Source organism: Nilaparvata lugens, chromosome X (assembly GCF_014356525.2).
Source record: "Nilaparvata lugens isolate BPH chromosome X, ASM1435652v1, whole genome shotgun sequence".
Lineage (NCBI taxonomy): Eukaryota > Metazoa > Arthropoda > Insecta > Hemiptera > Delphacidae > Nilaparvata > Nilaparvata lugens.
Window position 1 is genome coordinate 2,670,301 of NC_052518.1, and position 20,879 is coordinate 2,691,179.

Below are 20,879 nucleotides of genomic sequence, written 5' to 3' on the forward strand. Positions count from 1 at the left end.
AACGATTTGATGGGGAAACAGCCGATAGTAAATTATTTTTTCGACGGTTGTTTTTAATGCTTCTGTAGACGATAATTATTATTAATTTAGGTTATAGTGAATCATTATTTGAATGTAGAAATAATTGTAAAGGAGGAATTGATAGAAGCTTTTAATGCGATTGATAAAGATGACTGCGAAGAAATTTTGAAACTGAGAAAAATTGGGCAAAAAACAAATAATTTAAATTTCTGGGATAGAGAAATTTTCAACGGTTTTGCTTGAGTACAGCAACTGCCAATTTAGTATTTTGATTCAATAAACCACTTGATAGAAATTAAGACAATTTTTAACAGTGGTCTCCGATCAGAAAACATGTTTTTAATAACACATAGCAGAGATATATTGCTTTCGAGAGATTTCTAATAAACGAGGAAGACCGTAGTAGATTCAAGCGTAACAAAATGAATTTTTTATCTTACATTCTAAAATATATTTTCTGGTTCCAACTAAACATAAGTTTTTAAAGAATTTCTTGATCGCTTTTCACTTTTATAACCGTACAGCTTACAGCTCTGTGGATTTTGAATAAGAACAAGAAAATACTAAAATAGTAGCTACATAACCTCAATTTACTGATCGTTTGTAAACAAATAACAAATTTCCTGTAAAAATCATCCTTCCTGATATTATAAACGATGACATTCTATTACCAACTTAACGCTAAACTAGTTTAACTTAAACTGGATTAGTAAATGCACTGAGAAAACCGATTCAAGTTAAAACTTTCAGATTAACTTAAACTCGATTAACTTAATCGAGTTTAGCAATCTATACTGTGCAAACGGCCCTAACTCTACTAATGGAGACCAGGCTTTACTTTCTAGCCACACATTCAAAGAGTATGTGAAAAGCATTAAAGGTCACTCAGGCTCTAAGTACATTAACGGCAAATGTGGGTGGTCTTCATCCAAGCAAGAGAAGGCTTTTCATGTTGACTGCCCCAGGAGCTATGCTGAGATTTGGGCAGAGGCTGTAAACCTAGCTCCGCAGTGCAGGCTGGATGCTTGTCTGACTCGGACTAGGCGCTGAGACAGCAAATAATAGCAACGTTGGTGGGAATGCGAGCGGCCGCAGTAACATCTTCCACCCAGCAATGGTCGGCGTAGTTCCGCCTAGCGGACAGACGAAAGATCAATCCAGTCGGTTATTTGATCCCTCCAGCCAGGCTCAGCCAAGCAGCCGAGACAATAGAATGGAGTGGCGGTCTTATTCGCGTTCATCAGCAGTTTTCTTTCTCACGATTATTTTGATTTTTGTGTGCCAATAACAACTCCAGTCACCAGTAAAAAGTTTCCAGAAACGTGGTGTACTACCATATTAATTACTTTTCATGATGATTTTTAATTATTTAAAAACATTGTTGACATTCTGAGCCTTCAGGCTAAACTTGGGGTCGCTGAGAACGAATCTGCAATCAGAATTTCTCTATCACGAAAAATAACGAAAAAAAACCCAGCTGTTGATCTTCCGGCAACCGTTAACAGTCATCCTGTAATACGGCCGAAACACTTCCAAGCCAGACACCCATCTCAAATGACAACAACGCCAAGCTGTGAGAAACCATCCTGCACTGCGGCGCTAGGTTAAGGGTAACCGTCTACTGGAACCGTATTCAACCGATCCGTTCGGCCGTTGGTCGGCCGAATCTGCCGGCAGTAAATTCTGCCGAATACGGTCGTCCATTGAAACCGTTTTCGTCAGTCTAGTTCAGGTGGTTGCCAGAACGTGTAGTGGCAAGCTAGTTAGTAGGGAAAGTCATTCTTCTGTGTGTGTTTACTAATAATAAATAAAGATTTATAAAACAGAACAAGTTCAAAAAACAAAAACAGACAAGCCTGTGAAACAATTTGGCTTGTAAACTACAGCAGTAGAAAGTCAACTTTTTCTTTCTTGTATTGTGCCCACTGTTGTAATGACTCATCCTCTAAACACGGACTTGTTCCATATTAGAGGGAGTAATTTTCAGGGAATATAGCCTATTGTAAAATGTACTTTCTGGAAATAAAATGAAATTGAATATTGAATATATTTTGAGGTTAGGATGATGTTGTCTCAGCTCAACTTCGGACGGATAGAGCCGAAAAATCCCATTAAATTCTGATCGATAACTTGATCGTGCACGGACGTATGAACCTGTTGCAATGGACGAGCATCTATAACTTTCTTTGTTGGGGGATCGTTCGGACTAGTTGGTAGTTTTCGGCCGATGCTAGTTCGGACGAAATCGGTTCCAGTGGACGGCCCACCTAAGAGTGAAGAAGTGAAGGACTCGACTGGCAATAAAGTCTTCACGGCATATCAATTTACTTTTGGTTTATAATGTATGGTAAAATATAGTAACTCACAGTTTGTGGAATTAGATTTTCTATCACATTGGTTTTTGAATCAATCCCCTTCGAATAATCAAATATTCAAGATTGTAAAAAAAAATGATGCCTAATTTATAAATCTTATTACATTTATCAAGCATTATATCAAGCCATTCATAAAAAATCAAGTCTCATATCTGATAGGATGACATATTTGATGAAATTCTTAATGCCAATTGCAATTGGTTGCAGGCTAACAAGGCAGGCATCTAAAGCTGGCCACTTACGACAGGACATGCATGATGATCATGTTTGTACACACATGTCGTCATAAATTGTTGTGTCATTACAGCGAAACGCTCGTAGCAGGCGCCGCCTTGTCAGTAGAAGCAAGGAGCACACTGGAGACGCCGCTTTTGCTCAACGCACACTGGGAGCGCACCGCGCCGCCCCGCCGTTTACCGGACATGACTCTCCACCCGACCACTGCCTCAATTATGTATCGTGACACCGTTGTGAGCAGTTCGTTTTGTGTCGTTGGATGTGCAGTTCGTTTTGTGTCGTTGGATGTGCAGTTGGTTTTGTTAATTCATTTGTGTCATAAGTTGAGTTATTTTGTTAATTCTGTGTCACTACCCATTTGTGTAGTTAACAGCTCTGAAGATGAGTATTTTTGTCCCTGAATTCAATTTTACATATCTAGAATACTAATTATTGTTTTTTTCTCAAATTGTCACATCTTTGTATTGTGTTTGTGTTTTTTGGAAATAATAATTGAATTGAATTGATGGTATCGGAAGAGGAGGAGAAAAAGAGACAGCTGTATATAAATACAATACAACATTTAAACTCATCTGAAATAACTTCGTGTATGTGAGCAAAATCTGTGCAGTTTGTAGCGAGGAGCAAATCTGAGTGAGCTAACCTAAACAAGATTGAGCTAACCGAGCAAAAGCAAAAGCTTTCGAGGGTAGCGAAGAGGCACCCGAAAGGTGGCGGCACTCTGAGGAAAAATTCTTCTCCTATCGCACACTGGAGACGCGCCTCGCCACGCCGCACAGCCACAGAGGAAAATTTCCGCTCCGTATTCTCCCAAAAGTTCCGGCAGCGGAATAATTCCACGGCTGCGCGGCGAGCCTCCAGTGTGCTTATTCTAACTTATTTACATGCTAAGTATTCAATCAGAATAATTCCACGGCGTCTACGACTGCGCGGCGAGCCTCCAGTGTGCTTATTCTAACTTATTTACATGCTAAGTATTCAACCGGAATAATTCCACGGCGCCCACGGTTGCGTGGCGCGTCTTCAATGTGCTCCGTGCTAAAGGCTTCTAAACAAATTTGAGTTTTCTGTATCTCCGATTTTTTAATGGTTATTTTTTTCTTCGCTGCTCTATTGAGGTTGAATTATGTTTGTACCATAATCATTTGAAATGTTCCAGTGATTTATTTCTTGTTATTCTATGTTAGAAGCTGCTGTCAAACAGCTGATTCTTGCTCAAATCCTTTCCTTGCATGACAGAACATGCATGATGAACAAGTGTGTCCTGTCGTTAGTGGCCAGCCTTATAATAAAAGTAAATGAAAGTTCGAATATACTCGATTTTTGAAGAGACTTACCAAGAGGCATTTGTGTTGAAACATTTTTTATTTTCATCATCAAATTTGCGACTCTATTACGGTACACACAAGCAGTCTTGCAAGATTCGGCGATTTTGCTTTCTGCCGCTACAGTCTAAAAAATGCATAATAATTGACGAATTAAAAACAATCATCATTCATAATAATTCAGCAATAAAAGTTGTTTGGTTTTGGAAATTACCAATTTCAGTATAGCATCCCAAAAATGCAAAAGAATTTTGGGAAGATCAGGTGATCATTCCTTAATTAATTTCAATGGAGTGATCCGTGGTCTAGTGGATAGAGTACTTGCTTAGCAGCCTAGAAAACCCAGGTTCAAACCCACAAATCACCAAAAGTTTTGGACTAGGTCGCTCCCATATTTATCAAATGGCCACGTTATTGTCGGTCCCGGCTGAAGTATGACAATCGCAAGGCACATTGACGGTTTAAATTATATGTCCTAGCGAGGTGGGACCTTCCCGCAAGCGACTCCCCACCAACAAAAGCCATGAGAATTTACTTTATCTAATTAATTTGAATAAACTGTTTCATAATACCGGATTACTACAAAAGATTCATTCATAATTACTCATTCAGTACTCATTCGAAATGTATAATCTCTATACCAATGGACAGAGAAAATTCCAAAGTTTTTGTTACAATGAATACCTTGGGCCCCTTAAGACTAGGCAGCCAGGACGCGCAGCCAGCCAGGCAACCAGGTCATACAGTCAGCCGAGCAGCCTATTTTGGCTGCCGAGCCTGACGACCTCACTGGTAGCCAAACGTGGCTAAAAAAAATCTGGTGTGGTACACTCACACAACTTTCCTTGCTCATATTTGAAACTACAATCAGACTTCTGTAGGTTATATGTGTATATATAATTGTTTTCGCCACACTTGGATGTAATGAGCTGGTTTACATGCGTCATATGGTGGCCGAAAGTGATTGTTTTCCGACCAGGCCGGTAAAACTTTACGGCCCTAGGGCTGTAAAATGACCTTGAATAACAGCTGATTCTGATTTGATATGAACGGGTTTACAAAATAGTTTATGAAACAGAATCAGTTTATGCTTCTAGAATTGAATAAAGTATTTTGCAATAAGATACTATCATTTCATTTGGATGAATGAAATACAAATAAGATATTATAAACTACTCAAATTCAATTTTCAGAGTATAATAGAATCTAACCTCAAACCTCATAGTACTGCGTTTATCACAAAACCTGGTGGATAGTTTTGGAACTACTTGGGCAATATCCATGGTGCTGAACGTTTTAACAAATAGTTTATGAAACAGAATCAGTTTATGCTTCTAGAATTGAATAAAGTATTCTGCAGTAATATACTATCATTTTATTTGGATGAATGAAATAGAGGTAAGATATCTTCTTCTTCTATATAATAAGAGAGAGTGGGGTTGTGTTTGTTCGCATCAAAACATGTCAACTTGTGGATTGCATACCGGAAAAACGGGAATGATTTAGATCTCCAAATTTTGAACATAGATTCTAAAAATATCAATCTCGTGCACCTGGAAGCCCAAATTTCTATTTTCCTTCTAGATTTTTCAGAATATTAATGTTCAAATTCATCTATGCTACCGTAGGCTAATTGAAGTTCCATAGCCCAAAGTGTGTATTTTTATCAGCAGGTTATAAGACTACCATTTACTAACGTTTATGTAGCGCAGCGGTAAGAAGCTTGCTTACGGAGCGATGGTACCTCGGTTCAAATCCCCCGATGCTTCCCATTTTTTTGTTCTTAATTTTTTCCCTCGAAACGTATTATTATCAATTATTTTTTGAAGGAATTTGTTTTCATTACTATTGAACTTGGATTTTATCAAATAATTATTTTCAATGTAAAATTTTGCCACCAGTACAAATGAATTGGACATAGTCTTCATGCTGTAGGCCTATAATTTATTGAATTTCATAAGAAAAACATGAATAGATCACAATAAAATGAGTAATAATTTATATTCTTCAGTTATAATGTAGGCTACTATCAGACACGAATTCCCAGTGAAACGAGTATTTTAGGTATTTTTTTTGGAATTGGGAAAACAAAAGGCTGCCTGATTCAAATTGAGGAGGATCCTAATAGAACTAAAATTTATTGATGTATTGGAAAAATCAATATGATTCTGTGAGGTTTCCAAGTATTATGTATTCTTCAGTTTTCTATACTTTAATAACTAGATACTAATAACTATACTAATAGCTAGAGCTATGACCTTCCACTTTTGTTTTCGGAACTGCTTAATAAACAATTATTCTCATATATATTGTTTATTTCTCTATGTGGCGAAAAATAGCGTTCGCACCATGGGCAAAAATGTTTTTCCGGCTCTCAATCTTTTCTAGTCCTCGGCCTACGGCCTCGGACTTGAAAACCGATTTCGAGCCGGAAAAGTCTCATTTTCGGCCCTAGGTGCGAAATATACTATTTCAGAGTACTTTTTTCCTTTGTGTAAACTGTGAAATTCGATGATTTTTTTAGTCGTCATTTCTTTAAAGTCGTCAAAACAGCTGTTCTACAGATGAAATAACTCGACCATGTGTTATTTTTATGAACTGCGCTACCTACCTACCTCAAGCACAAGAAGGAGGTTACTAAGTTCATTTCTCAAGGATGGGGTGGACCCCCCATTAGTTTCCCAGAAAGGAGACTCATGCCAGTTGATAGAGCTGATAAATAACTATACAGGGTATGAAAAAAATCGGTCAAGTTATTTTTGAGAAAATTGTGAAAAACATGGTTTTTTAGTAACTATCCGCCATTTTTCTCAAGAATATTACGGAGCTCCTGCAATTTTCCCAGAAATAAGACTCATGTCAGTTGATAGGGCTTATAAATAGCTATCCATGGTATAAATTTGAAAAAAATCGTTAGAGCCGTTTTCGAGAAAGCCGTGAATAACATGGCTTTTTAGTCATTATCCGCCATTTTTCTCAAGAATATTACGGAGCTCCTGCAATTTTCCCAGAAATAAGACTCGTGTCAGTTGATAGGGCTTATAAATAGCTATCCATGGTATAAATTTGAAAAAATCGTTAGAGCCGTTTTCGAGAAAGCCGTGAAAAACATGGTTTTTTAGTAATTATCCGCCATTTTTCTCAAGAATATTACGGAGCTCCTGCAATTTTCCCAGAAATAAGACTCGTGTCAGTTGATAGGGCTTATAAATAGCTATCCATCTTTCTTTACTGTATCTTTCCTCTATGATTATACTGAGAGTTGCAATTTCCAGAGCATGTGTGTTTTTATTTTGGAATTGTTTGAAGATTATTATAGAAATTGTTCTATCTTGTTAACAATAAAACTTGATATTCTTACGAAGATGACCCAATTTAGGTAAAAGTTTCTGAAACCAAGACCAACAATAAGAAGCTACAATATCAACTGTTTTTGCAAAAATAATTCATTTTTTAAATATCAAATACTCTGTATACATGGAATGACTTCTTCCAAATAGGTGGCAAATTTCGAAGGAAGTAAAAGTAGGAAAAGATAAGGAAAATATAAAAGTGTCTGTATTGATTATGATTAATACAACACCAGAGTTTAAATCAAAATAAGAATAAAACGTAAATTGAAAGATAGAAGAAGAATTAGAAACACATTTACCTTCTCTTTTGCTTCGACAGGAGAGAATCGTTTTAAGAATTCTTCGTGGATCTTCTTTATATAGTTCTGCCGTAAAGCAACGGAAACCGAGCAACTAGGTAAGTAAGCAATCACCGGGGTTTCCAACAAATCCTGTAAACAAATAAATCAACATTGATAGTAAATGGTCTCCAAACAAAATAGATAGCAATAAAAGAACTAATTGATGTATCAATATGAAACATCTAATTCTTGTTTTTGGTGAAATAAATTGAATTGAATTGCTGTATCCACATAAAACAACTAAACTTATTCAGTACGCACTTCATCTCACATAGCAACTGAGTTTCCACAGTGAATTTTAATACTGTGATTTAAATTTGAATGATTTATTTATTTTTGTTAGCCATATTGAGAATATCTTGCTGATTTATTTATTTATTCAATCATTCAGAATTACACAACTTACAGAAATTACCACAGGCTAAATCACCCAAAACGGTTCCAATTGTAATTTATACAACAGTCCAAATGTAGCTAGGTTATGTATCACTTCAAAATTCTTCAATTTACAATTCAAAACACATAATTCACCAACATTCAAAGTGTGGTGAGCACAATAATATAGTAATTCGAATTTGAATTAAATACGCCATTCAGAGAATATTTTGGACTTTCTAAAGATAAAAAACAAGTGAACGAGTCTGAAGATGAGGAGATCTTACTGGTAGTACTGGAGACCTTACTTGACTAAAAGACAAGTCAGAGTTAATTTACGGCATTCATGTTGAATTTGAATCAAATTTGTAATGAATATCTGAGTAAGAAGTCTAGTAAAATAAGCGGAAGAATAATAAAGTAATTTGAGTAATAAGTAGAATAGAATATAATATATTATTTATTAGCCTCAATAGAATATCACAATTTGACATATAGGCCAGTCAACACAATACAATACAACCCAGTAAATGAGGTGATATCTTCTTCTTTTTATTTGGCATTACAACCCAGCGCGGGTCACAGCCTCCCTCAATTTCCGCCTCCAAGCATCTCTGTCCACCGCTGCACTTCTCCATCTTCGCACCCCAATTACTGCTGCATCCTTATCCACTACGTCTATCCATCTTGTTCTGGGTCACCCTTTCCTTCGCCGGCCATATACTTTCCCTTCCATTGTTATCTTTGGTGGGTAGGCACCGTCAGCTCGTACCAGGTGTCCTGCCCACCACAGCCTGCGAACTCGCATCACAGTGGCTATATCTGCATACTGGTACAGCCTATAAAGTTCTCCTACGCCAGACTCCTGCTTCCTGTATGCCTCCAAACACTCTTCTCAGGATCTTTCTTTCAAAGACGCCCAGCATTCTTTCATCCGCCACCGTAGTTGCCCATGTTTCACTACCATACAGTAAGACAGGCATGATGATTGTTCTGTATAGCAGCAGCTTGGTCTTTCTACTGAGAGTACGTTTTTTCATCAGAGTTGATAGCGCGTAATAGCATCTATTGGCTAGCATAACCCTTCGCCTTACTTCTTTACTTGAATCGTTTCTGGAGTTTATAGAAGATCCCAGGTATACAAACTCTTCTACGATTTCGAAGTTTTTCCCCTGGATCTCTATGCTTTGGCCATGCTCTCGCCCTTCTCCAGAGTTGGAGGCCACCATAACTTTGGATTTATTCTCATTTACTACCAGACCGATGCTTTTTGCAGCTTCCTCCAACCGCGTGAAGGCGTCCTTCATAGCTGCTGGCGATCTACATGCGATGTCCACATCATCTGCATACGCTAATATCTGAGTCAGTCTATTGTACAGTGATCCTCTAGTATTAATTTGCGAGTCCCTGATTACTTTTTCTAGAGCAAGGTTGAAAAGCAAACATGAAAGGGCATCCCCCTGCCTTACACCATTTTCCACTTCAAAGGGCTCCGATAAGCTACTTCCAATCCTTACATAACATACCACCTTCTTCATTGTCATCTGCACCAGTCTCACAAGCTTCCTTGGCATATTCATCTCCACAATAGCCTCATACAATTTACTCCTAATGATACTATCGTAAGCTGCCTTAAAGTCTATAAAAAGGTGATGGGTTTAATATCGAATTCAAGTGTCTTTTCCAGGATTTGCCGGAGCACATATATTTGGTCTACAGTGGAGCGCCCTTCTCGAAATCCAGCTTGATACCCTCCTACCTCTCTATCTGTATACACTCTCAATTTTCCATATAGGAGATTTGAAAAAATTTTATAACCTATATTCACTAGTGTAATACCCCTGTAGCTCTCACAATCTCCTTTCTTGTGTATTGGAACTATTACACCTTTGGTCCACTCATCTGGCATTTCCTCACTGCTCCATATCTTGCATACTAACCTATGCATCTCTTCTTTGAGAGTGTTACCACCAAGCTTAAAAAATTCTGCAGCTAGCCCAGCTAGGCCTGGAGCTTTATTATTCCTCAATTTCTTTATTGAGTTCTCCACTTCCTCCAGCGTGGGTGGGTCTTCCTTCATCTCATCCCCATGCATCACTTCCACTGTCACTTCTGTATTCAACTCAGAATTCTTATTAAGTATTTCTATAAAATACTCTCTCCATCTATCCAGTGCCTGCGATCTTTCTGCAATAATTGCTCCATCCTTCCCTTTGCATATCATTACTCTAGGGGTGAATCCTCTACGCTGATTACTTACAAAGCTGTAGAACTTCCTCATCTCATTTTGCTCCTGGAATTTTTCCATCTCTTCAAGTTTTTGTGCTTCGGCGCTTCTTTTCTTCCTTCTGTGCAGCTTTTTTTCCTCCTTCCTCAATTCTCTGTATCTTTCTACTGCGTGCCTCGTGCTGGTCCGTTGTTGTAGCACCTGGTATGCTTCATTCTTCTTCCTTGTAGCCTCTCGACACTCCTCATCAAACCAACTCCTATTCTTTTTCTTCCTTTGATCCCCTAGTACTCTCTGAGATGTTTCTTCTATAGCTTTTGAGCATTTCTTCCATTTCTCTGACACTGCTTGCTCGTCATGCTCAGCCTCCTCCAACAACTTGTTTGTTATAATCTGCCGGAATTCTTCCACTTTTTAGGATTTTGGAGCGCCCTCAATTCATACCTTTTTAAATTACCAGGTTGCGATTTCCTTGAGTTGGCTATTCTTGCTCTTATCACCGCCCCACCAGATAATGGTCAGAGTCAACATTGGCGCCTCTATAGCTCCTGATACTCATGAGATTAGAGTAATGGCGCGAATCTATCAGCAGGTGGTCGATCTGATTGTTTGTGACTCCATCAGGTGAATGCCATGTAGCTTTATGAATATCTTTTCGCTGGAACATTGTGCTCCCTACCACCAAGCTCCTTGCTGCTGCAAAATTGACCAGTCTCACTCCATTATCACTTGACTCAGAATGCAGACTATGCTTGCCAACATATTGCCTAAAGCATTCCTCTTTACCAACCTTAGCATTGAAATCACCAACTATAATCTTCACATCATGGCCTGGACAATTATCATAGACTTTTTCCAGCTCTTCATAAAAGTCCTCTCCTTCCTCTACTGCCCTCTCTTCTGTTGGTACATGCACATTTATAATGCTAGTGTTGAAAAATTTTCCCTTTATACGGATAATACATATTCTATGATTGATTGGGGTGAAACCAATAACGAGTTCTCTATATTTTCCGTTAACTACAAAACCAGTCCCAAATACGTGTTGTGTTTCATGGCAGCTATAGTAGACATCGCAGTTCCCTTTATGAAACATTCCATTGCCAAGCCACCTGATCTCTTGGATTGCTGTAATACCAGCCCTATAATTCTCAAGTACCTCCACCAGCTGCTGCAATGCTCCACTTCCGTATAGTGTCCTCACATTCCAGGTACATAATCTCAAATCCATTTTCCTAATTCGTTTCAGTGCAAGCCGTTTTCTTAAATCCTTATAATCCAAATGAGGTGATATAAGCAATCTAAAATGAAGATTAAAACATAGAGAAACAATAGCGTAAGTAGATATCCCATGGTATAGGGCGTTTATGTCGCAACTTTTACTGTTATCTCAAGCCGATTACTGTCGATTTTAAGTGTTTTGACCGGGTAAGAGTGTATGAACGGTACAATATGAGAGACTACCAGCGTCATAAAGCTTCACAGGAAAGAACTACATGGACTATCAGCTTGAGATAACAGTAAAAGTTGCGACATAAAGTTTTGACCTGGTAAGAGTGTATGAACGGTACAATATGAGAGACTACCAGCCTCATAAAGCTTCACAGGAAAGAACTACATGGACTATCAGCTTGAGATAACAGTAAAAGTTGCAACATAAACGCCCTATACCATGGGATATCTACTTATGCTATTGTTTCTCTCTGGTCATCTAGCTTGGCTTAGGTGATGTTTTTTAAATCAAAAGCGACAATAAATAGATGCATTGCATCAGCTGTGAGTAGGTTACACCATGTGACCCACGAAGCCCCCTAACTTTTTGGCATCAGCTATATAAGATTAATAAATCGAATAAGAAAGTTTTATGAGGGGGGGGGGGAACTTTGATGTCTCATATCTCAAGAACCAGACGTCGTAGGGTACTCAAAGTGGGGTGAAAATTTCCGATCTCACCCTCCTGAACACAATGCACCATATGGCACAGTTGTCCAAACACATTTTCAAAAATTTTCAAAAAGCGGCCGGAAAGGGTACTCTTTCCGGCCTTAGCCGGAAAGAAACCTGTTCTGACGTCAGACGAGAGTCGTCTGCAAACAATGTCTTTCAGATCTACGTAGGGACTGGAAAACAACTGCTTTCTGTGCAGTGTGGCGAAAACTTAATAAATAAATGAGGAATAAATAGATAAATAATATAGCCACTCAGGTGATAATAAAGGATGAAATTGAGATTACTTACCAGATTTTTTTTCAAGGCACTGGCGTAGGTTGTAGATGCAGCAGGTTGATTGTTAGTTGATGGACCGGTACTTCGAGACGCCAGTCCACTTATTATTTCTTTCTTGCTATTTAGCAAAAGTGCTACGTTAGGTACATGTGCGATACGCACTTTTGGTCCAGCTAAAAATGAAATGGACGAATAATAATTCATTGATTTCGATTAATCTACAAAACTTACTCAAGTACAGAATTTTGAAAGAAAGAACACTTGAGAATGTCGAAACTAGTGTATAATTTGAAAGGAATATTTCAAGGATGATAGTTATTTTCTATAATTAGGTGAATCAAGTATTTTATTAGGATCTTGATCATTTGAACCCTTATTATACCTTAAATAAAACAAAACTGGTTTCGACGATGATTCCGTTATCTTAATATTATATGAAAAAGACTAAGAAATTGTCAAAAACCACAGATTTATTGATACTTAGAAAGACCGGTTTCGGTTATTACACCATTGTCAGAGTTTATCAGAGATTGACAATGGTGTAATAACCGAAACCGGTCTTCCTAAGTAATATTAAATAAAAAATACTAAGAAATTGTCAAAAAACCACAGGTTTATTGATACTTGGAATTGTATTTCTAAGTATAAAATCTGTGGTTTTTTGATAATTTCTTAGTCTTTTTCATTTAATATGAATAATTACCACAATATCAACTTCTCAACTACACAAAAAGATTCTGTTATCAATAATTAATTTCAAAATCCGATTATCAAGTATCCGATAATAACACTATAACTAGTGAGGTTCACGTAATAATTGCAATATTTATTTATTTATTTGAGCAAACAATACAATAGTCGGAAAAGAAAAAGCAGGCTATTGTCCAAAACTTCTCCAACTTCCTAATTTTGTCTTAAACTGTCCAAATAGTATGTAGGTTATATCCATTTATTTGGGTTATTTGATCAACATTGGTGTTGCTATCCTTGTCTATCATTCAACAAAGCAGATAGCGCTATCCTTTTCTAGCTCCGCAACGTTGTCAATTATAAAGTAAGATCATCCTAAGATTTTAAAATGTATAAACACATACGTTTACAGATAATTATTACCGTGTTAATGATGTAAATTATAATGATCAGTTATTACAATAGAATAGTCTTCTTTTATTGTGAGAATTTATTTATAGTTATAAATAATTTGTTGCTGTAGTGTACCGTATATCGTTCTGAACTGATTTATTTATTTATAAGTTGTAGATAAACAAAGGAAGCTCAAAATAATGTTTCAAAACAAGCACTTTGATGTGATTTGTTTGGATGAAATTTAGTACAAAACTGAGTCTGTTTATGTTACCACAACAAGATTAAACCATTAGTCTTCTAATCTTTTTCTGATAACAATGATCACAATGAAATATCTCAGATATTACAATCACAGTGCCTAAGATTGAGGTAGGTAGTTGATATCTACTGATAGTGGAATCTTGAAATATTAAAACTTAATGAAGCACTAGATGATTTTCAAGAGTCAAATTTATCTAGACTAAAAATGTAGATAAGAGATAAATTTGTTTGGTTACCTGCTTGCTCAGACAAAGGCACCGGGGCTGGTCCAGGTGAAATGGAAGTTTTATGAAAGCGGTCCAGCAACGTCTACAAAATATTTAATCATTTATTTATTTACAACAATGTGGAAGCACACATAAAAATCAATATCGGGGGACAGAGCTTTGCTCTGGAGTGTAGAAGCATAGAAAATTTGTAACGAAAGATTGAATTTATAGTTTATATTTATTTATTTATTTTCTCAGTCGTACAATTATTATTTTTACAGTTATATGAGGAGGCACAACAGGCTTATGCCCAAAACTGTCCCTTTTCAAATTTATACTACAGTCCAAATCAAAATCTAGGTTGAACTACTATCACTCAACAAAATAACAATTTATTCACACTTCAAAAAACAAACACATCATCAATATTACAAATAGATGTACCATGAATTCTATTTAGAATGATATACTATGCTTGCTGCAATATTATACTAGTATTATACTATATTATACTCTACATCTAGTTACTATTTTGGACTTTCTGAAGTAAACATGTTTTCTAAAAAAAGAGAAATAAACGAAAAAAGTTTTTCTTGCTTAATTTTTCTTCTCGTGAGATCAGCTGAATGATCCCACACATGCACTCGTTCACTCAATTCCATTACAGTATCGACAGACGACAAAATTTCCAGCTGTTTTTCCAAGGACGTATTTATCCTTTTAATGTCCTTCAGCGAGTTATCCCAGGGTTGAGACCTAGTGCAATCGAATTTTCATATCATAAACCTACTTTGTTCCAATTTCGTGAGAATCGTTAGAGCCGTTTTCGAGATCCGGTCACATAAAGATATATATATATATATATATATATATATATATATATATATATAATATATATATATATATATATTATATATATATATATATATATATATATATATAAACATAAAAACATCTAAACATTGTGACATCACGTTTCATAAGCGGGCTGGCATAGCTCAAATTGATAGTAGCGAGCAGCAATATCGATAAGATAAGATGCCAGCCAGCTATTACTTCGATTCATGCAGCTTTAATATAATAAAAATTCATTTTAATACCTTATTATAGCTGTCAATGTATCTCAAGTTATATTTTTAATTATTATTATATACTCTCTCTCGGAAAGGTGTTCTTCAAATTATCCCTCTACCTCCATGTTCATTATCTAGTCCTCTTACATTGAGAGTTCTCTATTTTACAATTGAGGGTGCTTACCCCCACCTCCATAACTTTGGGGAAATATTGGCTTACGGCGTTATCTGCCAGAGTAACGGGACTTTCTCCCGTCAACTTAGAAGGGGCTCGGCCTGTTCTTGTCACTCTTCTCCTAGACTTCTCGGGACTCGCAATCGTAAAAGTGTGCGGATAATCGAAGTGAATCAACGGTTTAGTGAATACGCGTGTGAAAGAAGGCGGGCGGACAGAAGACTAATGCTCTACCGGAGGATTGCTGTCCGGGGACGAATGCTTAAAAAAATCGGTGAGTCCATTCCGATTTATCGAATTGAGGACCCTTAGGTCAATCCCAAATTCTCACAACATATAAACAGAAATTGCTCGTTTAATAATATAGGATACATGACATTTACAAACTTATCCGTGTATCTAGGGACTAGAGTAAGACTTTTATGATCTGGCAAGAATAAAGAATTGAAGCCGAGTTTACATTACTGAAGTTTCAAGAAATAGCATTTCTATTGAAAGAGCTTTTGAGTAAAATTAACTATTTTTGCAAACTTGAAGTAAAGTTTACTTGAATTCAAATTTTCATAACCTCAAGATTATGAAACAACAGATCGAATTAACCTTAAAGTTTTCTTCTTTATCTGCATCATACTTTATTATTTACATTCGACATTAACTGACCCATTTGTAGGTTAGATTGTACCATCAAGTTGATGCAAAAGGATGTTCAACATCCAGTTGATTCAAGAAACTTGAAGAAGGGTTAATATTGGTATAGTGGGTTCATGTTTCTTTCTAATAAAACATACCAGTATTTATTTTATTAATCTTCTATCTTAATGAGCTGTGTTTATTTTTTCTTATTGATTTTGATTGTAAATATTGAGAGTTTCAATAAATAAAATTTGAATTTGAATGTTTCTGTTTTTGTAATTTCAAGTTTTCTTGAATTCAACGCCGATTGCAAGAACGATCTTTATCTTGATTACTAAACCGCGATAATAATAGCCATTAATTATCATGTTTTATCTATGATTGGCAAATAAATGATTTTGATGCGTTGAGATACAAATATGTTGTTTTTACAGCACTAATGCCGGTTGCAAGAACGATCTTTACCTTGATTACTGAGCCCTGATGATAATAACCATAAATAATTAAGCGTTGATGAGTTGAATAAAATATGGAGCCACAGTAATTTCGGAAATAGTTATTTGTGCAACTAGTGCGCAAAGTGACAGTTTACTGCACCGAAAGAAACGTTTACGCACGAGCCGTAGGCGAGGGCGGAATGGTTTCTTGAGTGCAGCAGAGGAACTTTGTGCACGTATTTCACATTGAATTTTTCCTACAGTTACCATTGAATATGAAAAGTGGTTGATTATTGGTAAAATGATGGCTGAAATCCATCAAATGTTTGCCTGTATAATTTTGTTATTAATAACAACTTTAATTTATTTTAAACTTGATAATCCAATTGAAAATTAATAATCGATAATTTATTCAAATTACAAATTAAATTTGAATAATTTTGAGTAAATCTTATTTCCAAATAATTTTTCAACCAATCAATTTATGAATTAAAAAAATATTATTTGAAATGATGAATAATTAATAACATTCAAAATTTTTAATTTTATGAGTTCTCAAATTTATCCATTTGAAAATCAGAAAAAATATATACTGTATAGAACAAATTTGCAGTCATAATACACGCCAAAAATGTCAACAGCTGATTGGAATGGCTACAAGATAATATGTAAAGTATATAGAGTACGCAAAGTAATTCTTTGCGCACTAGAGCGGAAAAGTAATTCTTTGCGACCTGCAATCAGTGCAGAAATGGTCAATTTCCAAGGTACCTGTAGGAAATAGTTATTTGTGCAACTAGTGCGCAAAGTGACAGTTTGCTGCATCGAAAGAAACGTTTACGGAATGGTTTCTTGAGTGCAGCAAACGAACTTTGCGCACGTATTTCACATTAAATTTTTCCTACAGTTACCATTGAATATGAAAAGTGGGTAATTATGGGTAAAATTGCCTGAATAATGTAGTAGTGTTTGAATGGCGGGGGGCAGCTGTGTGGTGTGTGCTGTGGTGGCACTGTGCTGTCGTTGTCCTTGGTTATAATATATAATGAATAATAATTAGCGCGTTGTGCTTCGTTGCACCTCTGCTCACTATAGCAGCCACAGCAGTCACTGTTACCAACTTAATTTTGATTTTGCTGCACTGGTGCTCCATATAACCTACTAACTATTTTGCGTTGTCATGCTGCAAATCTGGAGTACGCAAAGTACTCACTTTGCGCACTAGTGCGGAAAAGTGATTCTTTGCAGCCTGCAATCAGTGCACAAATGGTCACTTTTCAGGGTATCTGTAGGAAAAACTATATTACCTGCGATGGCGTTGGCGGCTTAGGATGACGCGAGCGACTGACTGCACCTGAACGCACTGATGCATACGTTGCGCCATTAGCAGTACCAGCGGAGTGTGCGGTTCGCACTTTAGTTTTGACAGTTGGAATCTGAAAATAACAAGCTCATATTTGTTATCTTTTCCAAGTTCAGATAACAAAGCTAATTCAATCCATTTGTTGTCAAAAAAACAAGCAATTTACATAATTATGCTTCAGAGATTTAACAAGATATAAATCAGAATTTGCGATTATGAATTAATCCATTTTCTTTCCTATTGACATGTTTGCTGTACCTAGTTGTTCGAACTCACTGCCGGCGCACAAGTTGTTCTTAGCCGGTAGTGCCATTTTTTTTTTTAATTGAGAATATTTATTTTTCGCCACACTGCACAGAAATCAGTTGTTTTCCAGTCCCTACGTAGATCTGAAAGACATTGTTTGCAGACGACTCTTGTCTGACGTCAGAACAGGCTTCTTTCCGGCTAAGGCCGGAAAGAGTACCCTTTCCGGCCGCTTTTTAAAATGTGTTTGGACAACTGTGCCATATGGTGCATTGTGTTCAGGAGGGTGAGATCGGAAATTTCCACTTTGAGTACCCTACGAATTCTGGTTCTTGAGATATGAGACATCAAAGTTTCCCCTCCCCTCATAAAACATTCTTATTCAATTTATCATATCTAAACACAGTAACACATTAACAACTTCAAAGGACACTAACTAATTTAAACTCTTCAAGAGTTTATTATAGATGGAAATAAATTAAAAGTTGCATTTTTTATATGCTAATTAAATAATAATTATTATTAAACGAAAATCCCAAATTAAATGTTGTAAATCATTTCCCGGGCTGACAAATACATTTTATTTATTTATTTATTAGATAGAGCGAACAATACAATAGTCGGAAAAGAAAAAACAGGCTATTGCCCAAAACTTCTTCAATTTCCTGATTTTGTCACAAATCGTCCAAATATTATGTAGGTTATGTTCACTTCAATTTCAACACCAAATCTTCAATCTGAAACTATGAATCAGAATAAAACAAAGAATTTCAAATTTAGATAGATTGATAATGAAACTTCCGTTAAAACAAAAAACCAAACTTCAAACAAAACAAACTTTAAAACAAAACCAAACTTTTGTACAGTAGCGCTCATCGAATTTCCATCTAGCTGTTTACCCCGTTGTCAATATTTGTAGTAGCAGAAGTCTTCGGGGTGATTTACAGCATTTAATTGGGATTTTCGTTTAATAACTATTCATTAATTATTATAATGTTCTTGGAAAAAGTATAATTCAGATTGGAGTGGTAGTACTTAACATTGTTCACATTGTTTGCAAAAGTCAAGTATGATTTTTCATATTGTGGCTCGACTAGCATAAACTTGATTACTTTTATTGTTTTTCAATAACTTCAGTAGTCCTGTAAAAAAAAAAAACATTTAAAAAATGTATAATGTTTAGAGGTGTACTCACTTCAGGTTCCTGTCCGGAATCCATATCAGGATCAGATTCACTGGAGGAGTCTAATGATATTGTCTCAACAGGTACGATAACTTCTTCGATGTCAGAGCTGTGGTCAGAATCTGCAAATTATTTCAGAAGATGATGGATTATAATTATCATTCATTTATCAATCAACACAACATCAACTATCACTTACACCCTTTTACAGAATCACTGCAATCATTAAACTACATTACTACATCAAAACTTGTTTTTACAGAATCACTACAATGAAATGAAAATGTAATGAAATTAAATGAAAATGAAATTGAAAGAAAAGTTTCTTTATCAGGCGAAGATAGGCGAACCACAACCATCGTACTTCAAAACTACATGAACTATTGACACTTCATTATACGAAATCACAAAAATCAATAATTGCTTTTACAGAATGAAACATAAAGAAGAGTAGGGAAGATTATGTAAAGAAGATTTCAATGAGAATGAATGGGAATTATCAGTGAAAACGACAAACAAAATATATTTCATTCTTTATTAATCATTCAATTAAACAAACCATACTTCTCACCTAAAATATGATTGTTATTTAAAATCACAAAAATCAATAATTGCTTTTACAGAATGAATCATAAAAAATGAGTAGTGAAGATTATGTAAAGAAGATTTCAATGAGAATGAATGGGAATTATCAGTGAAAACGACAAACAAATAAAATATATTTCATTCTTTATTAATCATTCAATTAAACAAACCATACTTCTCACCTATAATATGATTGTTATTTCATACATTTATACATTACATGCCTCAATATAATTATCATTCCACAGAACAAATAAATACAAATAATAGACATTTATTTTTCATTGATTGTGATAGTCAAGAGATAAAAAACACAATGTTCTTTACAGGTTTAATTTTATATTACGTGTACATACATGCAATAATTAAAGGTGAAATACAGTATGACATTCAAGAGCTTGCTTGTGCGTGGGTAATGGTGAGTGCGAACGTGATTTGAGATGATCAAATGTCCATTCCTATCCGATGGGAGTCGGCGGGATTCGAACCTGCGACCAGGTAGCAATAGCAGATTGAAGGGTGCAAGCCTTGGTCGAAGTTTTATATGATTAAATTTTTTTTTCAATACTATTCGGGATTCAAGCCGTTAAGGCCCGAAGAATAAGGTGGTTGGGGCATGCGATGAGGATGAGTGAGGCTAGAATGCCCAAAATAGTATTTAATAGCAAGTTGCACAGCAGACGAAAAAAAGGTAGGCCATGGAACAGGTGGGTGGACCAAGTGATGGAAAGTGTCTGAGAAAGATGGGGGTGAGAGAATGGAAAGAAAGATCCATGAACAGAGAAGAATGGAGGCGTGTTAGGGGGCCAGGGCTCACCTAGGGCTGTAGCGCCGGATAAAGAAAAAAGATAGAGATTCGGGATTCAAGCAGTACATTTGGCAATTATTCTTAGGCCCTAATTATAAGGGCATCTTAGGGTATGATCACCCGTATATGTGCAAGTGCAAGACCATGCTTGACCAAGCGCGCAAATGAGAAAGAAAATCTGGAAAGAGCAATGGGAACATTCACACTGAACACGTGCACTTGCTGGTTACGTTCAGTGTGAGCAGCTACAGGAAAGTCACAACGTGTTTCTATGGATCTTTCCAGATTTTGTTTTTTCTATCTGACGTGCACTTGCACATGAACGAACTCAATGTAATCA

General features: G+C 36.2%; 1 protein-coding gene across 3 annotated transcripts in view; it reads right to left on the bottom strand.

The window, feature by feature from the left end:
• The window catches only part of LOC111046899 (RNA exonuclease 1 homolog), an 85,343-nt gene that overhangs the window by 28,544 nt on the left and 35,920 nt on the right, over window positions 1-20,879 (bottom strand). For all 3 annotated transcript variants that reach the window (XR_005573108.1, XR_005573107.1, XM_022332549.2), the window contains exons 3-8: window positions 19,159-19,268; window positions 17,662-17,790; window positions 14,064-14,136; window positions 12,493-12,653; window positions 7,611-7,742; window positions 3,971-4,085 (exon numbers count right to left, since the gene is read on the bottom strand). Coding sequence is in view for 1 of the 3 variants with exons in the window: in XM_022332549.2 (XP_022188241.2) it covers window positions 3,971-4,085; window positions 7,611-7,742; window positions 12,493-12,653; window positions 14,064-14,136; window positions 17,662-17,790; window positions 19,159-19,268 (720 nt within the window). In the remaining 2 variants the exon portion in view is untranslated. The remainder of the gene's footprint in view (window positions 1-3,970; window positions 4,086-7,610; window positions 7,743-12,492; window positions 12,654-14,063; window positions 14,137-17,661; window positions 17,791-19,158; window positions 19,269-20,879) is intronic.